The sequence below is a fragment of the Panthera pardus genome, unplaced genomic scaffold, assembly GCF_024362965.1.
Source record: "Panthera pardus isolate Hobbes unplaced genomic scaffold, ASM2436296v1 HiC_scaffold_24, whole genome shotgun sequence".
NCBI classification, from domain to species: domain Eukaryota; kingdom Metazoa; phylum Chordata; class Mammalia; order Carnivora; family Felidae; genus Panthera; species Panthera pardus.
The window spans coordinates 11,838,943-11,858,854 of record NW_026526810.1 but is presented as its reverse complement, the minus strand read 5'-3'; the positions used below and the strand labels follow the sequence as shown (position 1 = coordinate 11,858,854).

Here is a 19,912-nt window from a genome sequence, read left to right as displayed (position 1 = left end):
ACACAGCTAGAAAATGGCTTTCAAAGACTATAAAAATGGCCTTGGCTTTTCATGGGCTCACTGGGGCTGCCAAAAGAATGCTGGATTGGCATGTGCAGGGTGTGACTGCATTACTGAAACGTGAAGTCCTCCTGGAACTTGACTATTCCCCATGGACTTGGGCATCAGCGGTGTTCAAGGAGGTGCACACAGAACCCACGTTGGAACTGAGGCAGTCTGTGCCATCACTGACATTTACTGAGGACGTACTGTGTGTAAGAAGCTGGGATGAGCACTGAGGGTGCCAGAACCAATCCGCGGCATGAAAGAGCACATTTTGCTTGCTGAACAGGTTAGGAAACCTGTGCTTTCGGAGTCACTGTAGGGTGAGATGGACAGGGATGGGTCAACAGAATCCCAGGGATGGGGACAGATATATTAAGCTCTTATCATGCACTGAACATCCTATTTACATGGTCACACTTCATCCCGATAACAGTCTTGTGAGGACTGTATCTGTTGTTGATCTTAAAAAAAGAAAAGAGCCTGGGGTGGCTGGGTGGCTCAGTCAGTTAAGTGTCTGACTCTGGATTTCGGCTCAGGTATTGATCTTGCGGTTTGTGGGATAGAGCCCCACGTCAGGCTCTGTTCTCACAGCTTGGGATGCTCTCTCTTCCTGCTCCTCCTCCCCCTTACCTCTCAAAAATAAATAAATAAACTTAAAATTAAAAAGTAAAGAGCCATTTATTTTACCTGAAAAATGGGTTTATTTGGGAATAGCAGAGGAATTGCAATTCAGGACAAGCCAACTACAGTGAACCATAGCCAAGTCTGGAGAACAGAAGAGAGGGGCTTACTTTTACAAGGGAAAAAGGAAGAAGCTGGGAGGGTGTTTCACTGAGTTCCCATTGGCTGGGCTGTTGCTGGGCAAGGAGAAATTCTTCCTTCCTCCAGCTGCGGTGTGGTAAGTAAGCCTCCTTGGAGAATGCAGGGTTTGCTTCTGAAGGTGAGTGATAGTGCGTGAGAACTCCCCTTCAGGGCTTCCAGACTCCAGTTTAAGTGAGGTTTCTTTTATTTATTTTCACACTGTATTTCCATCCTGTGGGTGAGGAAATGAAGGCTTGCCCACAGCGAGGGAATTTACAGTCTGCAGAACTATCCAGGATTTGAACTGGGGTCTGTCTAGCCCCAAACCTATGTTCTCCCCATTCTACCCAAGACTTCCCAGGAACTGTGGGACCTGGAGGGAGGCCTGGGCTCTGAAGGAGAGTGAATGAGCTGGTGACGTGACATACTCATTCAATATGACCGAAAAAGCAAAACCCACTGGCCTGCCAATCTGCCCGGGGTGGGGCCCGGGAGGCCTGCCATTCCAGGAAAGCACTTGCATTAGGGAGAAAAACCACAGGGATTGATTAAATGATTCACTGCACACAACCAACAGCTGTCTAGACGCTAGTGGGTTGGAGGCTTAAAAGCCCCATCCTCATGAAGTGGTAATTTCCTAGGAGTCAGCCTGAAGCCAAGAGGAACCAGAAGGCAGGAAAGGTCAGGGCTGGCACTCTGGCTGGAGACAGCGCAGAGGCTCTATAGCGTGTATTTATTTTAATTCAAATAGCACAGAAAAGTATAAAATAAAAAAGGAGGCCTCCCTCCATACCTCTACTTCCCAATGACCTTTTTGCAAAGGAAAGTGCTTTTACACAGCCTTCCAGAACATGTTCATCCATATCAACACATGGGTAGTCCCACATGAAACCAAACTCTTTTTACTTTAGTCATTGTAACTTTAAAAAAAAAAATTTTTTTTTTTTTTGGGGGCGCCTGGGTGGCGCAGTCGGTTAAGCGTCCGACTTCAGCCAGGTCACGATCTCGCGGTCCGTGAGTTCGAGCCCCGCGTCAGGCTCTGGGCTGATGGCTCGGAGCCTGGAGCCTGTTTCCGATTCTGTGTCTCCCTCTCTCTCTGCCCCTCCCCCGTTCATGCTCTGTCTCTCTCTGTCCCAAAAATAAATAAAAAACGTTGAAAAAAAAATTAAAAAAAAAAAATTTTTTTTAATGTTTATTTATTTTTGAGACAAAAAGAGAGAGCACGAGCAGGGAAGGGGCAGACAGAGGGAGGCATACAATCCAAAGCAGGCTCCAGGCTCTGAGCTGTCAGCACAGAGCCTGACACGGGGCTTGAACTTATGAACCTTGAGATCATGACCTGAGCTGAAGTCGAATGCTTAACCGACTGAGCCACCCAGGCATCTGCAGTCATTATAACTTTTATTGGCATATAACACACCTACAGAAAAGGACACAAATTGTGTGTTCAGTTTCATGAACTGTTACAAATGAGCACATTCATGTGATGGACATCCAGACCTCGGAACCTAAGATTATCTGTGCTCCAAAGTCCCCCTTCTAGTCACTGTCCTACCTGGAATAACCACTATCCTGACTTTTAACACCACAGATTCATTCTTGGCCAGTTTTTAAATGTTATAAAAGTGGAATTAGACTTCACTTATTTTTTTTTTTTTTTTCTATTTGCTTTGAAGTAGACACTCATTGGAAGTTGCAAAGACAGTCTTGAGGAGCATCCATGTTTCCTTAACTCAGTTTCCCCCAATGGTGACACCTTACACAACTGTACTTCAAGATCAAACCCAGTAATTTGATGTTAGTACAATGTGGGTATATCATTCTGCACTTGTGCAAACACCACTGTGATCAAGATACAGAACTACTCCGGGGTGCCTGAGTAGCTCAGCCGGTTAAGCATCCGACTTAGGCTTGGGTCATGATCTCATGGTTTGTGGGTTCGAGCCCTGCATCGAGATCTGTGCTGACAGCTTGGAGCCCGGAGCCTGCTTCAGATTCTGTGTCTCCCTCTCTCTTTGCCCCTCCCCCCCACTCTCTCTCAAAAATAAACACTAAAAAACTTAAAAAAAAAAAAGATACAGAACTACTCCATTGTGAGACCAGTCTCTCCAGCCTCCCCTCCCCCACTTTACTGTCACACTCACCTTACTGCCCTCCACCATCACTAACCCCAGCAGCCACAAATGTCTCTTCCATCTCTATAATTTTGCCATTTTGAGAATGTTTATATACGAATGGAATCATACAGAATGTGACCTTTTGAGATTGTTTTTTTTTTTAATATCCTGCTCAGCTTAATGCCCTTGAGATCCACCTGAATGGCTGCATATTTCAAAGAGTTTCTTTGTGTTACTTAGTATATTTATATTTTAATATATTTATACTATATATTACATTTTATATATGTGTAGTATACTTTTATATTATATTCCATTGTATGTATAACCACTCATCTGCTAAGAGTTTTATGTAGTATCTAGTTCCTATTACAAGTAGAACTGCTAAGAACAAATCATGCACAGATTTCTGCGCGCACATGTTTTCATTTCCCTAGGTTAAACGCTCAGGAGTGCACTTGCTGGGTCATAATGTAAGTCTGTTTTTGTTTTTTTTGTTTTTTTTTTTTAATTTTTTTTTTTTTTAACGTTTATTTATTTTCGAGACAGGGAGAGACAGAGCATGAACAGGGGAGGGTCAGAGAGAGGGAGACACAGAATATGAAGCAGGCTCCAGGCTCTGAGCTGTCAGCACAGAGCCCGACGCGGGGCTAGAACTCACGGACTGCAAGATCATGACCTGAGCCGAAGTCGGCCGCCTAACTGACTGAGCCACCCAGGCGCCCCTATGTGTTTTTGTTTTTAAAGAAACTGCCAAACTATTTTCCGGAATGGAAATATTCTCACCATAATGAATGAGAGATAGTTTCTCTACATCCTCATCAGAATTTGGCATTCTATTTTTTTTAATTTTGGCCATTCTAATCAATATGTAGTTATATTTCATTGTGTCTTAATTTGCATTTCCCTAACGGTTAATGATGTTGAACATCTTCTCATGGATTTATTGGCCATTTGTATATACTCTTCAACAAGATGTTTCTTCATCTATTTCCTACATTACTTAACTGGATTGTTTGCCTTTTATGTTGAATGTTGGGAGATTTTTTATGTATGAATCAGAGATGAGTCCTTTGTCAGATATGTGATTTGCAAGTATTTTCTCCAAGCCTGTAGCTTATCTTTTCTCTCTCTTAACAGGGTCTTTCTCAAAGCAAAAGTTGTTAATTTGTCAATTTTTTCTTTTATGGATAATTTCTTTTTTGGATTTTCTATGTAGACTGTCATGTCACCTGCAAAAAGAGATTGTTTTATTTTTCTTTCAGATGTGTATGCCTTTTATTTCATTTTCTTGTCTTAACTACATTGGCCAGAACTCCCAGTAATATATTGAATATAATTTAATATAATTATTCTCAAATAAAACTATCTATTGAGAATAGATATCCTTGTCTTATTCCCAATTTAGGGGTAAATCAGTCTTTCACCATCAGGTATGAAGTTTGTTGTAGGTTTCTGTAGATATTCATCAGGCTGAGGAAGCTCCCCTCCATTCTTAATTTTCTAAGAGTTTTTATCATGAGGGTATTAAATTTAGTCAAATGTTTTTTCTGCATCAAGTGATATGATAATGTGATTTTTTCTTCTTCACTTTAAGCCTTAATCCATTCAAACTGATATAACAAAATACCACAGACTGAGTGGCAGAAAAATAACAAAAATTTATTTCTTACAGTTTTGGAGGCTGGATGTTTGAGATTATGGTGCCAATGTGGTCAGATGAGGGCCTTCCTCCTAGTGACTGATCTCTTCTGTCTTACATGGCAGAATAGGGCTAGGGAGGTCTGTGGGATCTATTTAATAAGAGCACTAACCCCATTCATAAGAGCTCCAGCGTTATGACCTAATCACCTTCCAGAAGCCTCAACTCCAAACACCATCACTTTATTCAACATAGGCATTTTGGGGGGACACATTCAGTCTGTAGCAGTCTATTAATATGGAGGATTATATTGGCTGATTATTGAGTACTTTACTGAACTAGTCTTGTATCTCTAGAATAAATCCCACTTGATCATGGTGTTTAACTCTTTTCATATATTGTTGAAATCTATTTGTAATATGTTAAGAATTTTTGCATCTATATTCATGATGGCTCAGTCTGTACTTTTCTGTTTTGTACTGTCTTTGTCTGGTTTGGGTATCAGGTATATTGGACTCATAGAAGTGTTGAAAGAAGTGTTGAAAAGTATTCGTAGAGTTGGTGTTAATTCTTTTTTAAACATTTGGTAGAATTCTCCCATGAAGGTATCTGGGTCTATAGATTTCTTTTTTTTTTTTTTTTTTTTTTTTTAAATTTTTTAAAATGTTTGTTTCTGAGAGACAGAGAGAGAGCATGAGCAGGGGAGGGGCAGAGAGAGACACACACACAGAATCTGAAGCAGGCTCCAGGCTCTGAGCTGTCATGTCAGCACAGAGCTCAATGTGGGGCTTGAACCCATGAACCATGAGATCATGACCTGAGCCGAAGTCTGTTGCTTACCTGACTGAGCCACCCAGGCCCCCTTATAGATTTCTTTTTAGGAGGTTTTAACTTGTGAATTGAATTTCCTTAATAGTTAAAGGGCTATTAAAATCATGTACGTATTTTATAGTGGTGAGTTATAGTTTGTACTTTTCCAGGATTGGTCCATTTCATCTAAGTTGTCAAATTTATGTGTATAAAGTTGTTCCTTTACAATCCTTTTGATATTTGTAGGGTATGTAGTGCCATTCCTTGTTTCCTTCCTGATATTAGATATTTTTCTCTTGTCTCTATGTTAGTTTTCCTAGAGGTTTGTCAATTTTGTTGATCTTTTCAAAAAATTACCTTTTTTTCACTGACTTTTTCTATTGTTTTTCTGTTTAAATTTCATCATTTTTCTACTCTTAATTTTAGTATTTCCTTTCTCCCACTTGATTTGGATTTATTTTGCTCTTCTTATAGCTCCTTTAGGTGGAAGTTTTGGATCATTAATTTGAGACTTCTCCTCTTTGTTAATGTAAGTAGTTAGTGCTATAAATTTCCCTCTCTGCACTGCCTTAGCTGCATCCCACAAATTTTGACATGTTGTATTTTCATTTTTGTTCAGTTAAAAGTATTTTTTAAATTGCCCTTGAGACCTTGTCTCTGATCCATGGGTAATTTAAAAGTTTGTGGTTAGTTTCCAGGTGCTTGGAGATTTTCCTATTATCTTTTTGCTATTAATTTCCAGTTTGATTCCACTGAAGTTAGAGAACATATTCTGTCTGATTTTAATTCTTTTAAATGTGATGAGGTTTATCTTATGGCCTAGGATGTGCAGTCTATCTAGAGATATGCTCTGTGGACACTTGAAAAGAATGTGCATTCTGCTCTTGTTGCGTGGAATGTTTTATAAATGTCAGTTTGATTCTGTGGGCTGATGGTGTGAAGTTCTGTATCCTTACTGATTTTCTGCCTAGTTGTTCTATCATTTGTTGAGAGTTGTGTCAAATTATAAGTCTCCAATTATTATTGTGGATTTATCTCGTTCTCCTTTCAGTTATGTCAGTTTTTGTTTCACATATTTTACAGCTCTGTTGTTTGGTGCATGCACATTTAGGATTGCTATGTCTTCTTGATGGACTGACTCCTTCAACGTTATGAAATATTCCTCCCTGTCCATGGCAACTTCCTTTAGTCTGAGGTCTATTTTATCTGATACTTAGCCACTCCTTTCTTTTGATTAATATTTGCATGGTATAACTTTTTCTATCCATTTACTTTCAACCCACATATATCCTCTTTGAAGTGAGTTTCCCATAGGCAGAATATAGCTGCTCATGGTTATTTATTTATTTATTTATTTATTTATTTATTTTTAATTATTATTATTTTTTTAACGTTTATTTATTTTTGAGACAGAGACAGAGCATGAACGGGGGAGGGTCAGAGAGAGGGAGACACAGAATCCCAAACAGGCTCCAGGCTCTGAGCTGTCAGCACAGAGCCCGACATGGGGCTTGAACTCACTGACCGCGAGATCATGACCTGAGCTGAAGTTGGCAACTTAACCGACTGAGCCACCCAGGTGCCCCTTTTATTTATTTATTTTGATCTACTCTGCAGTCTCTTCAAGTTTATGTTTTTGGAAAATTTATGTTAATATAGTTACTTACATATTAAAGCTAAGGTCTGCCATGCATTTCTTTGTTTTGTTTTGTTTACTCTTTCATTTTTCTGATTATTTTCCTGTCTTCCTGTGAGCTTCTTAAACATTTTTCAAATCCCATTTTGATTGGTCAATAGTGTTTTTGAGTATACCTCTTTGTATGGTTTTGTTTTGTTTCTTTTCAGGGGAAAGTGCGAACGCAGTCCCCCACTACCACAAATTACGTAGTCCAGTTTCCCACATTTAGGGAAATCGCAGGGGTCAGCACATCTGGAGTGCAATGGATGAGCCTCACCCTGGGAAAACCATCTTCGTGATCATGGTATCTCCCGTGCCAGGTAAGTGTACCTCTTTGTATAGTTTTTAAAGTGGTTGCTCTGGGTGTTACACACAGCTTAACCAAGTCTACCGGTTTCAACATTTCACCAGTTAAAGTGAAGTGTAAACACCTTTCTTGCTTTAAAGCACACACGAATTTATAATCATATGGAAAATGCTTGATATAATATTAGGTGAGAAAAAGCAGCATGCAAAACTATATACACAAAATGACTTTATCTCTGTTAGAAACAACAATGTACGCACAGATCAGCAAATGGAGAGAAAAATATAATGAAATTGTTAAGTGGGACTGTTTGGCTGCATTAGGAATATGGTTACTTTCTTATTCTTTTCCTCTCTACTTTTACATTTTTCTAAATTTTCTTGTTAGCTTGCGCTATTTCATAATGGAAAAGAAATGTAGAGGAATACAGTACATTAAACCTTCAGACTGGCCTTTTGTTGTTCACATTTCAGTTACTGGTAAGGTGAAAGGGTGTGCATAGATAGTGGCAGGCTGAGAACTGGCTTGACAAGACTGGCAGCCATTAAGTTTACATGTGAAATGAGGTTAAAAAAAAAATCCCCACTATGATTAGAGGATAACAAGGAAATAATCTGAATGATAACCTTCACCCAAGCCAGATCCCCAGTCTGGTTGAAGGAGCCGGCGTTGACCCTACCTTCTCCAGCTGGGATGTGCTGTCATCACAAGCCTCCCGGAGCAAGTGCCGGGCCCTGCTGGGGTCTCCTTGCTTGTATGCGGCGTGAATGCCCTCCGTCCCCGGGCACCGTGCTGTGGGGTCACTGCCTGGTGTGGACGGTTTGCTGCCCATGTCCCCAGCACCTGAGTGGACGGAAGCACACACACAATGTCACCATCACTTGCCAGTGCCGCTCATGGGAATCACGGAGAGGAGAGCAGGATGAGCTCTCCGTGAAATAAATCTGGGGCTTTAGGAAGAGAAAAGGGTTGCCCTGAAATAATGCCAGTGTCACCAAGGACAGCAGACCCTGGGATCTGCAGCCCTGTGGGAGGGACTTTCTGTCTGGGGCTGGTGCTGAGTCAGGCTGTCTGTGCAGCAACACTGTCCTGCCGTGGAGTGGATCCAGGGCACCTATGGCAGCTGCCTGGCTGGGAACTGCCAGGCTGATCTCACTGACAGCGACAGAAAAGTAGGGGTTTGGTGGGAGAGCTGAAAGTCCAGCCAAATTGTTCCCCTTCTGTTTCCCTCACAGGGGTATAGTATCTAGTGGTGGAAGAAAGGCAGGTCTAATATTCAGGATTTGGAAATTTATACTCACTCTGCCTAGAAAACCCCACTAAGTGTGTGGGATTTAGAATCAGCAGCCCTCATCCATACTTACCCCTGCACAAATATGCCACATTCTGATCTTGGTGATCCTCTGAAACTCTAGGCCTTGGGACGCCCTTGGGCCACTAGTGTGACTGGCCCAGGGTGTCCCTAAGATATCTCTTGACTCTGCCAGTCTATTTATCTGAAATGTGGCTCATCCATCAGGCAATATCTTGCTGTCCTCTAATTGTGACACTGGCTGTGCTACTTGGGAAAAATGGCGAGCTTTGCAGAAGGCATGTTGCAGCAATGATGGGGCATTCATTGAGCAGTCATGATTGGCTGAGCACCATACTGGGTGCTGAAGATGTATAAGTAAAGGAAGTCAGCTCCTACCCTCATTGAGCTCTCCCTTTAGAACAGGGGTTTTGTGGACCCCAAAGGTTGATGAACAGCCTTCTGAGGTTGCCTGAACATCCTAAATTGGACACAAAACTCTGTGTGTGTGTGTGTGTGTGTGTGTGTGTGTGTGTGTGCGTGTGCACACGCACATGCACATGTGTGTGTGTGTACATTTTTCTGAGGAGAAAATTCAAGGCTTCTACCAGATTTCCAAATGCGCAAGTGAATCAGAGTTAAAAGTTTTACCTCTATAAATATTACTGAAAATACCACAATGAATGAGGAGTTATGTTCTGAATGTGTTGAATGAAATAGGGGGAGAATCCTACCATGCTTGGCCAAGTTCACATAGTCAGTAAAAGGCAAACCTGAACTGAAGTTTGGACCCCTAGCTCTCAGGCTAGGGTGAACCTCCTCCATCTCTCTGCTACCTCTTTGAAGGAATGAATAAAAGAAGCTTCTTCTCATGTGAAAATAATGCAGGGCAAGGTTGGCTTCCAAACTCTCATATCACAGAAGTGAATCATATTATACCAGCTAACATTTGGACAACTAAAAAAATATATATTTATAATAACATACAATTATGCGCTTAGAAACAAATTTAACCAAAGATGGGGAGACCTCTATAAATGAAAAGACATTCCATGTTCATGGATTAGAAAAATCAATATTATTAGCAGGTCAATTCTTCTCAATTTTATCTACAGATTGAATAAAATCCCAGCCATAATTTTAATAGGTTTTGGGGGGTATAAATTAACAATCTGATCTTCAAATCTGTATGGAAATTCAAAGGATTTTAAATATCCAAAGTAATCTTGAAAAAGAACAGCCCTGGAAGATAGATACCATGTGATGTCAAGACTTACTATAAAGCTACAGTAATAAAGGCATTGTGGTACCAGTATAGACAAATAAACCCATGGAACGGCATAGAGAATTGAGAAATGTACCCATACTTGTACATTCAATTGATTTTTGCAAGAGTGCCAAAGCAATACAATGAGAAAAGCAGTCTGTTCAAAAAATGGTGCTGGAACGACTGGACACCCACAATGAATAAAAAGAAACTTGGACTCCTACTTCTCACCCCCGCCCCCCCCCCCCCACACATTAATTTGAGACAGACCATAGACCTAACATAAAGGTTAAAATTATGGAACTTCTAGAAAAACAGACATAAGAGAATATATTTATGTCTTGAGAGTAGGTAAAGATTTCTTAGATGGGACACAGAAGGCAATAACCATCATAGGAAAAATTACTAAATTAGACTTCACCAAATTTTAGAACTTCTGCTCATCAGAAGATTGAGCTACCATTTAAAAGTGAAAAGGCAACTTGTATACTGGAAGAAAATATTTACCAAACGTAAATCAAGAAAAAAATAGAATGGTATCCAGAATACAAAAATGATTCCAAAACTCAGTAATAAAGGACAGCCCAATTAAAAATGGGCAAAGATTGGAACAGCAGAGGATATTAAAAATATTCAAAAGGCTCAATATCACTAATTATCAGACAGATGCTAATTAAAACCAGAAGCAGACACAGCTATACTCCCACCAGAATCACCAAAATTTAAGAAGACTTACAATAGTTGGTGAGATTATGGAGCAACCAGAACACTCATGCTTTATTGGCTGGAGTGTAAAATGGCACAAATGGAGTGTAAAATGGAAACAAGTCTGGTGGTTTCTTATAAAACTAAACATACAGCTACCCTATGATCCAGCAATTCTGTTTTCAGATATTTAGCCAAGAGAAATATGTCTAAAAAGCTTATCCAAGAATGTTCATAGCAGCTTCATTCATACTGTTTCCAAGCTGTAAATAGCACGTGTCCATCAACAGAAGGACGGATAAACAACTACGGTGGTTTAGTAACTACTCAGCAATAAAAAGGAATGAACTACTGATCCATGAAATAAGTGACAGGCAGTCTCAAAACATAATGCTGAGTGAAAGACTGATCACAAAATGATTCCGTTTATACGCTGTTGTAATCGATGGGTGAAAAAAAATCAGAATGGTGGTTCCTGGGGGGCAGGGGCAAGCATGAAGTTTACCAGGGCGGGGGCATGAGAAAATTGCTGTTTGTTACTTCATAGCTTATCAAACAGTCTAATGAAGACTTGTGCATTTTGCTCTATATGGATTTTACCCACAAGCACTATAAACAATATTGGACTGTAGTTAATAACACAAGTGCTGAAGATTTTGAGGGTGATGTGTACAGATGCTTGCAACTTTCTTTGAAATGTACTGAAAATATTGGATTGATGGATGGACACAGGGATACAAATACGGATAGAATGTGAGAGAGCAACTTTAGAAAATGTTAATGGTAGAATTTAGGTAGTGGGTAATGGATGTACATGGTTCAATTCTTTCAACTTCACATTTACGTTTTTTTGTTTGCTTGTTTGTTTTTGTAACAAAATGTACAGAAGTGAATCAAAATATCATACCCTAAATGCAGGGCCCACCATATGGCATACTGTGTAAGCGCCACCATCAGTGCAGAAAAATCCTGCTCTGTAGAAAGGCAAAGACAAGGGCTTACAGTAAAGGCGCTTGACACTGTTCAGGGTCTTTACAGCTGATTCTAAGCCATGACTTTCACTACTTCAAAGGGACCATTCTGAAAAATCCACGGAAGTGGATAAGCATCACACACCATCTGCGTCATTCCCAAAACACCAATGCAAGATTGCTGTGTCTGAGTGGAGATTACTGGGGATCTTTGGTTGTGTATTTTTGTAAAGAGGAATCACAAAACGGCTCAGGGTATAGTGGTTGCACTTGTGAGTAAGACAGCTTTGCTCCCCAACACAAGCTAACTATCCCATTAATTATTTACCATCAGAGACCCTGGGACATCAGAGAGCTGACTGGGAGGAGAAAAGCATGGGCAGGTTGCAAGAAGGAGGTAAAATCAACAGCAGCAACATCCATCGGGAGGGGCACTTAATTATGTCATTGCCCATCTTTCAAAATTAAACAAATATTTCCCTTATCTCTGTAGATTACAAGCGTGAGTGTGTGTGTGTGTGTGTGTGTGTGTGTGTGTGTGTGTGGTATGTGTGTGTACACAAGCAAATATAAAGTAACCTCTTCTGTTCACGTTAGGAACATAAATAAAAACAGTTCACCTTTGAGCCTCAATTGAGTGACACTGAGAAGGCAGAACCTAGGGTATAGGGTGCATGTCAAATTACAAGGGTGATTTTACTTTAACTTGATTTTTAAATAATGCAGCATATGTGCAGTAAATGATGCAATCGGAACCAAGACTCTTCTCAATTCTATTTATATAATTTTTAACGTTGTGGTGTTTTCAGTTCTGCATCTGATTTTCTTAGGTTGCATGGACAATGCACGTCCACTGTCACTGATGCTGAGGGCTGGGGCGGCGGGGGGGGGGGGGGTCTGGCACATTCAAATTGTTGGAAAGACATTACAGGAAAAAATCCACTAATGTGCATGCATTTAATTTAATCTGCCAACTTCTCTTAATTTCCTGAAATTATAAAAATAATGGTTAGCATATATTTAAATTGAAAGAAAAAAGACCACAATGCTAATAATTAGTATTAAGGATGGGCTGGGGTGGACTTAATAATGGAATTAGAAAAGATTTTTGTTCTTTATTTCCCCATAATGGAAATAGATGACTATTTTGTTTTAAACCTTAAAGAAATTACACAAGTAATAAAAGAGCACATTCTCACTGAAAAAAAAAATAATAATACAGAACTTCATGATGTAATAAAGCAGAAGCCTTCCTCCCCACCATCAGACACCTTTCTTGAGGTAAATATTTACTTTCATATTACTTTTCCCCCCAAATACTACAGCTCTGTATTTGACAACTGGTGACTTCTGATTTAAACTTAAAGCGGAGGACTGTATTTACACCACTCAAGATTATTCAGGGATTTGTGCCTGTTAATCAGCCATTGTCCATAATTCTATTCTTCTCTGCAGTAAAATGTGACAGCTCTAAGTATTTTGTTCATACAGATGTAAAGTTCGTATTAAAAATATAAACACCCAAAATGTATCCTATTTCAATAAAATACCAAATAAGTCACTAAAACCACTAGGAAAATAATTGTAGAACATTAGAATGATTCAGTTTCAAAAAAAAATTCCTTTTTGTTCTCTATTGCAATGTCATTATTTTCCTATAGAGCAATGAAAATCCCCTATATATATATATATACATATATATACATATACATATACATATACATATACATATACATGTATATATATATACATATACATGAATATATACATACTCACATACACTACAAACAGGCATCTCACTTGCTTTTAATGCAAAATTAACATGATAAATATGCTTAATGAAGTCAGTAGACAAATAAAGGAGGAGAAGGGAAAATCAAAAGCACAATTTTGGTTTTTGGTTTGATTTTAGGAATCAATTAATTAGAAGTAGGAGCTAGTGAGGAGAGGCTACAAATAGAGTGGATGGCTAGGGTTATGGATTTGGCCCATGTAGAACTATTCAAGAACACAGGAAACATCTACAGTAAGCTGTGAAATGATAGTGGACATATTCCTGGTTGGTGACAAACAATAATATCAGCATAGCCTGGTATTTAAATATGCTGGACATGATGCTAATTAAAGTTCAGAATGTGAAGAAGCATTTGGTTAAAACAGTATTTTAGCCTGTGGCATGAGAATATTATTTTGTCCTCGAGAATCACTTTCAATGTAGTACTCTATTTATAAAAGAAATATTTTCAGCAACACTGTGTGCTCTACGTATTCAGCCATTGCTAGGAGAAATGGTTTCGGTTGCCAATAATTCAGGCTCTAAATATCATTTCTGCAATTCAGGTTTTGGAAATGCAGAGTATTCTGACTGCAGGAAAATGAATGGAAATTTTTCTTCTCTTCTATTTTGGGGACATAGTAAAATAGAATTCCATGAATATGATTGAGTGATGTCAACTCTAAAAGCCATATCACTTACACGAAGAGTTCCTCATGAACCTCCCCCCTTAAAGAGAGTCCTCCTTTGTTTGTTGGTTCTGAGTCCGTTAAGGAGAGTCCTAAGGAGAGTCTTTTACCTTTTCTTCTAGAACAACATTTGTTAAGTCATCCCTCCGCACCCAAATATCAGAATAAAATTCTCTCTCTACTGTTTTTCTTCTACAAATCTAGGACAATGGAGAAGTAATACGAAAGTGACTTTAATTCTTTAAGTTCTAAATGTTGGCCTCTCATATATATATTTAATTATGTATAATTATATCAATAATATATATTATATACAATTATATATATTATCGTTATATAGATATTATTTTTAATTCTCTCTTCCCCACCAAAGAAAACATGTATGATGGAAAGAGAATGCTGTCTGTCCATTCAAAATCTGTTGCATCCTCTGTATATCCTGGAAAAGACCCTAACATTTTACTTGTACATCTATGGATTTTTTTTATTCCGTTCATCTCTATCAACAGAGTAGCAAAAAGTAAAGACATACCTCTCAACCCATAGTTCACAGCAAAGCACACAAAAGTAAACTTCAGGATGCTACTGACCTGGTCATGATCGCTTACGGACCTTGTCCTGCATCCTTCCCCGAGTCCCTGGGTGGCCAGAGCACTGAGGGCAGGGGCTGTCCCTCTCTGGAGGGGACACCCTCCTGGCTCTGCAGGGGCTCACCTGCTGTAGCCCTGGGTTCACCAACCTTCAGCTGGAAGGATGCTTCTTTCTCTGCAGCTATCACTCTAGGATTTTAGCCTCAGTAGCAGTTTTCGTCTCTGGGTCATATTACGGTGAAATCCAACCCTTTATTTATTCGGGGAAGATGCAGAGGTTGGGGGATGTGGAGGGTGATGTGACCCCCAGGGTGACCCTCGGTGATAATTCCTCACCAGCTCCAGATGGCTGCTGCTCAGCCCCATCACGCTGGGCCACTTGGATCGACCAGCATCAGAAAAGAAAGCCCAGGCAGCGGTGGCATCCTGGCTCACGGCTCACACAGAACAGCGCTCCGCAATGGACGCTGAGTGTTTCTCGTGCTTCAGAGCCTCACAGCACAGACGCACAGCTTCTCTGAGGATATTCTCACCAAATGGATTTTTGCTAATAAGGGGGGGGGGGGGGGATGAGCAGTTATATAAACAAACAGCTCACACAAGAGAAAATCACAAGAAAAAGTGCTATTTTCTTTAGAAATAAAAAATACCATTCATCTTAAGATGCCATGTTATGCCCACCGACATGGCGAAAAGTGTAATGAATTCTAACGTGCATTGGCTGGCCAGAGTGTGGTGACATTTGTCACTGTGGAAGGCCTGGCAAATTGTATGACTGTTTCAGAAAGCAAGAGCAATACTATATATATAGTATATGTAGCTATATATAGAATAGGGTGTTGATGCATTATGCCATATATACATATATATATGTGTGTGTGTATATATATAACATATATAACATGCATTATGCCATATATACATATATATGTGTGTGTGTATATATATATATATAACATATATAACATGCATTATGCCACATATACATATATATGTGTGTATATATAACATATATAACATGCATTATGCCATATATACGTATATGTGTGTGTATATATAACATATATAACATGCATTATGCCATATATACATATATATATAACATATATAACATATATAACATATTCTGGCATACATTATGTCATATATATATAGCAATATATATATTGCATATATATAGCCATATATACATATATATAGCAATATTATATGTGTGTATATGTACATATATAATACATGTATACATATATATGTTATATATATAGCAATATTATATAACAACACCCTATTCTCCTAGGAGTTTATCTGAGGAAATAACATGGCATGCACAAAAAGATACACTCTTAAGCTATGACACTACCTTGCAGAACTACCTACAACAGCAGAGGGAAGAACCTGCTAACCAGGTAAATGGCCGATATCAGGTTTTAGGGAATGGCTTATAGAAAGGCAATGTCTAGGTGCCCTGCACTGACTGCTGCTTGATTTTTGTTATTTAATCAAATGCTCACCGCAGTGCTGTGGGTAGGTGTCATGGCTGCCATTTTACAGATGAAGGGGGCCAGAATACAGACATTGTTCACAGTTATAGAGTTGGCAGGTAGCTGCAAGAGTGGAAGCAGGTCTTTCTGACCCCAGAGTTCATAGAATTCCTGCCACCCTGCTTTCCCATTTAATTCCTGTTGTGGACTGCATGTTTGTATACCCTCAACATCCATGCTTTCATCCTGATCCCCAGGGTGATGGTTTAGGAGGCAGGGTCTTTGGGAGGTGACTGGGTCATGAAGATGGAGCCCCCACAATGGGATTTAGTGGCACAAGTCACAGGAGAGTTTTTTCACAGCTCTCTGCCTAGTGAGGATCCAATAACAAGATGGCTGTCTGCAAACCAGGAAGTGGGCCCTTTCCACAAACAGAATCTGCTGGTGCCTTGACTTTGGACTTCCAGCCTCCAGAAATGTGAGGAATGAATGTCTGTTGTCTAAGTCACCCAGCGTGTGGCAATTTGTTACAGCAGCCTGAGATGAATTTTAAAATAGTGACTCAGGGTAGTTCAAAATGAGCAACTACTATGAGCCATTAAAACATAATAATGAAGACTAATAATAAAAAATACATACATAATATTAAGCTAAAAGTGTAGGACATGGGGCACAGGTTGAGGCATCATTGGTTGACATCATTTGAAAATATGCAGAGTAACAGAATTTAGATTATATGGGATTAAAATGCTTGGAGAAAAAAGGTTTCTAATGTGTACAGTCTATTATTTTTGTTTATAAAAATTCAGTCTGTATATATGACAGTAGCAGATGCCTTCAGCAGGTGCAGTGGATGGAGATTTTTAAAATTTTGTGTTTTCCAATATTTTTTTTTCTTACCAAGCTTGGATTGACTTCGAACTTCAGAAAAAGAAATTTAAAAAGTATATTCAGCCCAAGGGTGACTATTTTCAACCTGGCTTCACAAACCAGTTCTTTGATGGCATTATCTAAGCTGAAACAACTCTTTGTCTTGGATATACCAATTGTTTTGGTTCTGGGTAGAGCAAGAAAGTCTCTTGGGACAATAGTCTGTAAGCATGTCACAGATTTCTAAAAGACAAAATAAAATAGTCTAACAATAATAATAATATTTAGTATGCCAGTAATTGGTGCCATTTATTGAGTTCCGCCTGATGTTGTAAGAAACGTCCTCCATACTTCCACCTTCCTGCCAAACCCATGAAGGCAGGGGTTCTATTCACTGTCCTTCATGAGCTGACCAGTGCTCTGAGGGGTCAGAGAGCACAGCTGGGACTTGGACCCTTCAACACCTGCCACCAAAGTCTAACCCCTGACCCTCCCCACCTCCCCCCCACCTCCCCCCACCCCACCCAGGCTGTGTGCTCCCAACCAAACATGGGGTACTTATTTGGAACATAATGTGCTTGGCAAACACATGGAAACTAAAAGGTGAGATGATCCTGTCTCATTAGATGGAAAAACCAGAGAGCAAACGATGGAAGTCAAATTCTCCATGAATTTTCTGCAGCAGCAGAAGAGAAAACCCAGAAACACAGAGCTACAAAGATGAATTCTTTCCTATACTTAGTTCCTCTTCCAAATATTCATTTATTTATTGCTCATTCATTCTAGAAATGTTTAACACCCAGCATATGCTGAGCTAGATCCTGGGACACAGCCTAATGAGACGGAGGGAAGAGCCAGTGTGTGAGGCTGTCTTCTTCCCAGATCTTAAACAGCTACAACAGAAAGCATGCTCGAGAGACAAACGCTGCCCGGGTAAAGAAAGAGGAACCATCCTTCTGGGGAAGTAAAAATCACAGAAGTAAGACAGTTCCTTTGTTTAATACTCCCATAATATAAAATGGCACAATCTGAAGACAGAAAAAGAAAGTGGTCACACTGTGGGGAGGCGATCGTGGGCATACACACTGAGGGCCAGGCCATCCTTTGTCACAGCAACCCAGCTTCTAGGGAACTGACTCTGAGGGAATAATTCTACACATTTAAAGACATTGTGCAAAGGAAAAAAAAAAGTATGCATGAAGATGCTGATTGCGGTATTGTTTCGTAGAGCAAAGAATGGAGGTTATGCCAAGTACCTAATGCATTATAAATGCTTATCATGTTGAACACACAGAGGGACAACGCAACACCACATAGGAAAACTGACAAAAAGGAAAGACTCCAAGAGAATAACGTTGGCTTTCCTTATGTGGTGGCATTTGAGGTGATCCCTTCCCTTTGCTCAGTTTTCCAGTTACTTATGTTACTGCTATAATGGAAAAGTAGTGTTTTAAATATACTTTTCAGGGATGAGCACTGGTGTTATATGTAAATGATGAATAACTAAATTCTACTCCTGAAATCATTATTACACTATATGTTAACTAATTTGGATTTAAATAAAAAAATAAAAAATAAATAAAAATACACTTTCCAGGTTAGCATTGTAAAACTTCTGGCTGACTCCAACTTCCTCTTGGCAAACATGGGCACAGGGGAAGGAAGAAAATATCTCAGTCTAGAAGGAAACTAAGGATGAGGCACCCAGATTCTTTCCAGTGGTGTCTTTTCCCCAAGAACTGTGAACCATGCTAAAACGTGGTGACAGAAATGCCACTCAACTCAGATGAGACGACTTGGGTTCAAGTCCTACCTTCGCTGCTTAATGGCTGCAAGGTTTTGACAAGTATTTATGTCTGAATCTTGTCATCTCTTTTAAAAACAACAACAGGGGCACCTGGGTGGCTCAGTTGGTTGAGCATCTGACTTCAGCTCAGGTCATGATCTCACAGTTCATGAGTTCGAGCCCCACATCAGGCTCTATGCTGACAGCTCAGAGCCTGGAGCCTGCTTCGGATTCTGTGTCTCCCTCTCTCTCTGCTCCCCCCCTACTTGCGCTGTCTCTCTCTCAAAAACAAATAAACATTTAAAAAAAAAAAAAACAACAACAAAATGGCACAGGGAAAAAAAAAAAAAAACTACTGTGGGGCAGCTGGGTGGTTCAGTTGGTTAAGTGTCCCATTTGAGCTCAGGTCATGATCTCGCGGTTTGTGAGTTCAAGCCTCACGTGGGGCTCTGCACTGACCATGTGGAGCCTGCTTGGGGTTCTCTCTCCTCTCTCTGCTCCTTTCCCACTTGCACTCTCTTTCAAAATAAATAAATGAACTTAAAAAGTTAACAAAAACAAAAACAAAAAACTACTGCAAAATTCGTGACAAAAAAAAAAAATTGGACCAGTACACAAACAGAGTGTTATTTCCAGGGGGTGTGCTCCCCCCCCCTACGCTGCACCCTCATTTCCTCCACGGACCCCAGGCTCCCTCAGCCTTTACTCTGGTGTCTCTCCAACTTGGAAGGAGCTCCTGCCCCTTCCCCATTTATCAAAATTCTCCTTCTGCTTCTAGGCTCAGCACAGACGCTACTCCCCCAGGGAGGACTTGGGCAGGGGGGCTCTCCATGGGCCCCCTTCTCCTTCCTCTACCTGACCAGGACCATCCTCTTGTGATGGGTCTGTCCACCTCCTTTCTGCCCAGAAGTGCCACAGGCTGGGCCCCACTTCCTCAGGGTCGTGGTGCCTAGCACTGAGCCATTCGCACCATAGATGCTCATTAAGAGCTTCTTGGAGTCAATTTGTCCACCCTCCAGAGCTCTCTATGTGTCAGTAGGGGCTTCACCTGTAATCTGGCTCATCTGTAGTATCATTCAGCATGGGCA

The 19,912-nt window shown here is 40.1% G+C and overlaps 1 protein-coding gene and 1 non-coding gene across 3 annotated transcripts in view; both read right to left on the bottom strand.

Moving 5' to 3' along the window:
• The window catches only part of LRRK1 (leucine rich repeat kinase 1), a 133,266-nt gene that overhangs the window by 78,263 nt on the left and 35,091 nt on the right, over positions 1 to 19,912 (bottom strand). For both annotated transcript variants that reach the window (XM_019460087.2, XM_053888776.1), the window contains one exon: positions 8,080 to 8,243. In XM_019460087.2, the coding sequence (XP_019315632.1) occupies positions 8,080 to 8,243 (164 nt within the window). The remainder of the gene's footprint in view (positions 1 to 8,079; positions 8,244 to 19,912) is intronic.
• Positions 7,258 to 7,421, bottom strand: LOC128773210 (U1 spliceosomal RNA). Its single transcript, XR_008417487.1, has one exon. It is a non-coding gene; the product is annotated as a U1 spliceosomal RNA (small nuclear RNA).